The sequence below is a fragment of the Alexandromys fortis genome, unplaced genomic scaffold (genome assembly GCF_014885135.2).
Source record: "Alexandromys fortis isolate MF-2015 unplaced genomic scaffold, M_Fortis_MF-2015_v1.1 scaffold_65, whole genome shotgun sequence".
Lineage (NCBI taxonomy): Eukaryota > Metazoa > Chordata > Mammalia > Rodentia > Cricetidae > Alexandromys > Alexandromys fortis.
Genome location: NW_026067986.1, coordinates 4,523,612 through 4,529,371, shown reverse-complemented (window position 1 = coordinate 4,529,371; position 5,760 = coordinate 4,523,612). Strand labels below are relative to the sequence as shown.

Below are 5,760 nucleotides of genomic sequence, written 5' to 3'. Positions count from 1 at the left end.
CTCTCTCTCTCTCTCTCTCTCTCTCTCTCTCTCTCTCTCTCTCTCTCTCTCTCTCTCTCTCACACACACACACACACACACACACACACACACAATGTACCACCCAGCACTTTCCCATCGGGATCGAATTGGACTGGACACAGAATGTGACATCAGACAATAGTAAGCAAGATTATCGCAACCGAGCAAAGCATGAAGATGCGTTAAGGACTTACCATAGACAGCTGTGGCAGGAACCTCACCGGTGCCTTGGACTTTTCCTTGCTGGGTAGTTTATCCTGTAATGGGGGAGGGGGGGTTGTTTACTCATTATCGCTAAATTTAATTCCCTCAGCCAAGTTTTACATTTTCTATAAAGTCAAGCACATACCGTTCAAAATATCCTAAAATATGATCTTACTGACGTATGATCTTACACATAGGAATCTTATTAACACACCAAGGAACTATTAGAACTACTGAGTTCATTCAGAAGGTTGCAGGATACAAGTTCACACACACACACACACACACACACACACACACACCCTTACAGACACTAGAAGTAAACATTGCGAAGCTGAAATTAAGGAACAATTTTAGGGCAGGTAAAATGGTGTCTCACTTAGGGTTTCCTTGCTGTGATAAACACCATGATCTAAGCCACTTGGGGTGGAAGACCTTATTTGGCTTACAGGTTTTATATATATACACTCCATCACTAGGGGAAACCAAGACGGGAACTTAAGCAGAGACCACGGCGGCGGGACACCACTAACTGGCTTTTCCTCCTGACTACTCAGCCTGCCTTCTTCTAGACTCCAGGACTACCTGCCCGGGTTGGCACCACTCACCGCGAGCTGGGCCCTTCCATGTCAATCATCAACCAAGAAGATGCCCCTGTAGACTTGCCTGCAGACCAAGAGGGATATTTTCTCAACTGAGTTTCCCTCTTTTTCAGGTGACTCTACCATATGCCATAGTGACTGAATAAATAAATAAATTGAATAAAATAAAAACCACTTAACCAGGACAAAGGGCCTTGCAGTTAAGGTACTTGTCACCAAACCCAACGACCTGAATTTAATATCCTAGACCCACACAATGGAAAGGAAAGACAGACTTCTGTAAATTGTCCTTTGATTTTTATTTGTGTGCTGAGGAATGAATTTGACCAAAAAAGGGGGGGGTAAGATGTTTTTATTAAGCTATAAAGTATCATTAATGAAGATTTTAATCTGGGGTCTCATGCATGCTGGCTCTACCAGTGAGCTGTATCCCCAGCCCTCAAATGATTTGGAAACAGAAAAATGCTTCTGCTTATGATACTTTCTATGAAGGTTTCATCTGTTTTCAGTCATTTCTGGGACCTTTTTGTTCTTTGCCCCAAGCTGAGCCTCTGCCTTTTTCCTGCTCTGTGATGGAGGGGACGGATATACATGTGGCCATCATCCGAGCGTGCAGTCCTCTAACGAGAGCCTTGATCGTGCCTGACCAGGAGTTAGCAACACAGTGCACACACAGGCAAAACTCTCTCTCTCTCTCTCTCTCTCTCTCTCTCTCTCTCTCTCTCTCTCTCTCTCTCACACACACACACACACACACACACACAAAAAAAAAATAGTTCTTTAAAAGAAGGCGGCGAACAGCATGATCATGGCAGCCAAAGGAGAACCACTTGATTCTGTAACTTTCAAAAGCGCTGCACAGGGGGCTGGAGAGATGGCTCAGTGGTTAAGAGCACTGGCTGCTCTTCCAGAGGTCCTGAGTTCAATTCCCAGCAACCACATGGTGGCTCACAACCATCTGTAATGAGATCTGGCGCCCTCTTCTGGCCCACAGGGATACATGCAGGCAAAATATTGTATATATAATAAATAACTAAATCTTAAAAAAAATGTGCTGCACAGCGGGTTCCTCTCCTCTCCCCACAAGCAACCCTTATGTGAGGGCCATCCTTTGAGTATCGACACTTTTAAACGCTATAAACGCCTTCAGCAGAATCTCTGAGGGGCTGGAGGGTTTGTTTGTTTGTTTTTTAACTACTTTTTAAAATGAAATGAGCAACTGCAAAAGACTTCTATTTCTCTTTAAGTACCTAACGTAAGAGAAAAAGACAGACGACTATCTCTGAAAAGAAAATGTCATGTCCCTCTCAGCCTTCCATTTAATGAGATGGATATGTTAAAAAACCTCCTCAGTAAATGCGTCCCTGCCGCCGGCTCACAGCTTTAAGTGGGATGAATTCATAAGTAAATGTCACGTTGAAATGGAATTGCCGAAAATTTAATCCATTCTATTTGTTTTAGATTAAGGTATAAAACTTTCATCTTTTCAAAAGGAAAACTGTACTCTAAGCTAAGACAGAGGGAAGCGTCAAAATGACTTTTAACATTCCAAAGTCAACCAAAACGGTAGGAGGGAGCCCTCTGCTGATTGAGACTGAGGCAAAAATCCTGGATGGGTTAATAATGCCCTTCTGGGTGATTCCAAGGCTTCTTCAAAGAAACGTGGTTCTTCTGGAGGTTGGGGGGAGACGAGGGAGTTGGGGTTTCCAGTGTCACTTTTAGGAAGAAGAAGCACACAACTTCCAGCCATCGCTTGGCTGCTTCTTAGCTCCAGCTGAATAGGTGGAAGAAATTACGGAAACTAGCTCTCCAGAAAACCCACTGTATATTAAATAAAAGAAGTATTTTAGATTCGACAGTATAGACCATGGTTCCATGAATGGGCCAAAGACTTACGTGGACGTCAAGCCAAAGAGCTACTCAATTATCGATGGCGATGATTCGTGATTTTTTTTTTTGTTTGTTTGTTAGGAAGTTTGAGCACAATACCACCACACCATGAGGTCTAGTGATTGCTCAGGTGTTGTGGCGTGTCCTTTTTTGTTACGTGTACCTGAAATTTGGGAGGATTTTTGCTCATTTGTTATTGTACTATTGATGGCTAATTATTCTTCAATATATGAATCATAGCACCAGTTTCTTCATTCTCAATTTATTATACGAATTTCAAAACTACTGGAATAAGTTTTCTTGAGCATTTAGATAACTATTATTTACTTGGTGAATAAGTTAGCGACTTGACATTGTTTGCTATTAATCTATAACCTATATAATCTAGAATTATCGATGTTAAAATCTAGATATGGCGTGTCTTTCCAAAAGGCTCACAGCATTGAGGGGTGGCACCAGTAGGTGATGCTCTTGGGAAGCTGTGATGCCACGGGGATGTTATTTTCATCTAAAAATTAATGTGAGCTGCCGGGCGATGGTGGCGCACGCCTTTAATCCCAGCACTCGGGAGGCAGAGGCAGGCGGATCTCTGTGAGTTCGAGGCCAGCCTGGTCTACAAGAGCTAGTTCCAGGACCGGAACCAAAGCTACAGAGAAAAACCCTGTCTCAAAAAAAAAAAATTAATGTAAGCTTTTGGCAGAATGGGCTGTTGAGAGGTAGGGCCTGGCTGAAGGACGTGGGCTATTGGAGTATGCCTTCAATGTGCTGATGTTTCTCTTGTCTCTTCCTCCGTGCTCTCTGCCTTCTGGCTGCCCTGAGGTGAGCAGTGTTATGCTCCCGTGCCCTCCCTGCCTTGATGTAGTACTTTGGTATGGTACCCAGAAACGCCCAGAACCAGGTGACCTTTAAAACCATGAGGCAAAGTAAACATCCTCCTCCCTTGAGTTGCCTTGCTCCGTTTTGTCACGTACACACACACACACACACACACACACACACACATACACAACCTGACTGGCACAATAAAACCTTAAAAAACTCTTTCTGTGTGTGTCTATTTGTTAGTGTGTGTGTATCTGTGTGATGGTGTATGTGAGTGTGCCTGAGCATGTGTATGAGTGTGTGTCTCTGTGTGTGTTGTGAGTGTGTGTGTATTTGAGTGTGTCTCTGTGTGTGTATATAATTGTTAGTGTGTGTGTCTGTGTGATGGTGTATGTGAGTGTGTGTGAGCATGTGTGTGTGTCTCTGTATGCAATATGAGTGTGTGCATGTGTGTGTACGTATCTGTGAATATGAGCATGTCTTGTGAGTGTGTGTGTATGAGTGTGTGAGTGTGTATATGAGTATGGACCTGTGTGTGAATGTGTGCGGCATATCCAAGTGTGTGTGAATGTGTGTGTTTGGTATGTTCATGTATGGATTGGGGGTGTCCATGCCTACACATAGAAACCGACCTACTGCTTGCTGACTTACTACTTTGAGACAGGTCTCCCCCTAAGCTGATGGATGGGAAGTCCCAGCAATCCTCCTGTCTCTGTCCCTCACAGTGCTGGGGGTCACAGGCAAGTGCGGTCACTCTGGGTCTTCGAGTGGGTGATGGGAAGTCGGGTTTGTGTTTTCCTGGCTTGCACATCAAGCTCTTCAGCGCTGAGCCATCGCAACCCTTAAGACACCTTTAAACATCATTTCCACAACAAACTCGACTTGCAAAAGAACACGCTATGAAGTAACAAAGAAGAAAACAATTCCCAGCTGGAAAATCAACTTCGTCTCATTTGGGTTGCTAACAGAGTCCTTTCCTCACTTGTCACGGTGTTGAGAGCTGCATTTTTTTCTCTAGCTACCCAGAAAAATGTCCACCCTACAGCCTTCCTGCGGTGTGCTGGCATCCAAACCAATGACTTTGGCTCTGTAGCGCAGTTTCTCTCTTAAGGTCAACAGAGAAAGATTTTTACTTTTGCAACTGTTTATTTCTACAAGCTATTGTGGCCTACATCTTTTATTACACACCACAAGACTAAGTGGGAGCCCTGGGTGGCCTGTGATCTCAGCTGGCAGAGGCTGGGGACCAGGAAATGCTGCAAATTCAAAGCCAGCCTGGCCTAAAAACCGAACCCCAGGCCAGCTTGGGGTGGGAGGGGGTGTGGTAAAAAGCGAGTTTCTGTCTCCTTGGAAAGAAAAAGACCAAGTGGTTGGCCCAAAGTCACACATTTAAGAAGCCCACGCCCACGTTGACAACCCGTCCAGCCTCGGGTCACAAATTCTCCGGGAGAGCAGCCGGGAGAGCAGCTGGGGTCGCTGTCGAGCTGTCCACAGTTAGGGCGTCCCAGAGAGCTGTGCTCCGCAGTTACGGTGACAGCGAGACCCAGCGGCTGGGAAGGGAACCCGAGGGAAATTCTCAACACCCGGGGTGGCACGGGGGTCTAGGGTGGGTCCCCGAGAGCCGCAGTCTGCACTCCTGCGTGCCCGGTCCCCCGGGACCCGCGACCCTGGCGGCCCCGCTCTCACCTGCTCGCTGCTCATGGCTGCGAGGACTTGCGAGCCGCGCACGGCCGGCCCGGATCACTGTTGTGGGACCCTGAGCCCGGGGACAGAGGTGTCCACCGCTGGACAGGTCGCTCAATCTCGGCTCTCTGAGCTGGGAGCTCTAGCGTCCCTGCCTCATGTGTTGCTAAGCAACAAGCTGGCGGGTTCCACTTCCGGTCATCTGTATCTGCGTGATCAGGTCCAGAACTTTCTCTCGGTGATCCAGTAAGGGTGACTTTCTGGGGCCTCCTGAGGGTGGTGGCAGACACCTTCCAACCGACCTGGGTGGACGTGATCCTCTGCCTCCCGCCTCTGTTTAGCTGTTTCTGTAGATTTCATTGCTAACGTAAGCACATGGAGCACTCAGTACTGGAGCAGGAAATGTGTTCCTTATTTCGGTGCATCAGTTTTCAGTCCTGTTTGACTTCTCCAGCACACTACAAAGTGAGCCTTCGGAGACTCAGTAAACCCACGCGTGACTGACTAGATGAATGATTCTGTGTCAAGACGATACCCA

General features: G+C 46.5%; 1 protein-coding gene across 1 annotated transcript in view; it reads right to left on the bottom strand.

Annotated features, from left to right (window-relative positions):
• The window catches only part of Dnah7 (dynein axonemal heavy chain 7), a 215,196-nt gene extending 209,841 nt beyond the window's left edge, over positions 1–5,355 (bottom strand). The window contains 2 exon segments of the mRNA XM_050159210.1: positions 216–278; positions 5,226–5,355. Of these exon segments, the coding sequence (XP_050015167.1) occupies positions 216–278; positions 5,226–5,240 (78 nt within the window). The 5' untranslated portion in view covers positions 5,241–5,355.
• Between the last annotated feature and the right edge of the window lie 405 nt (positions 5,356–5,760).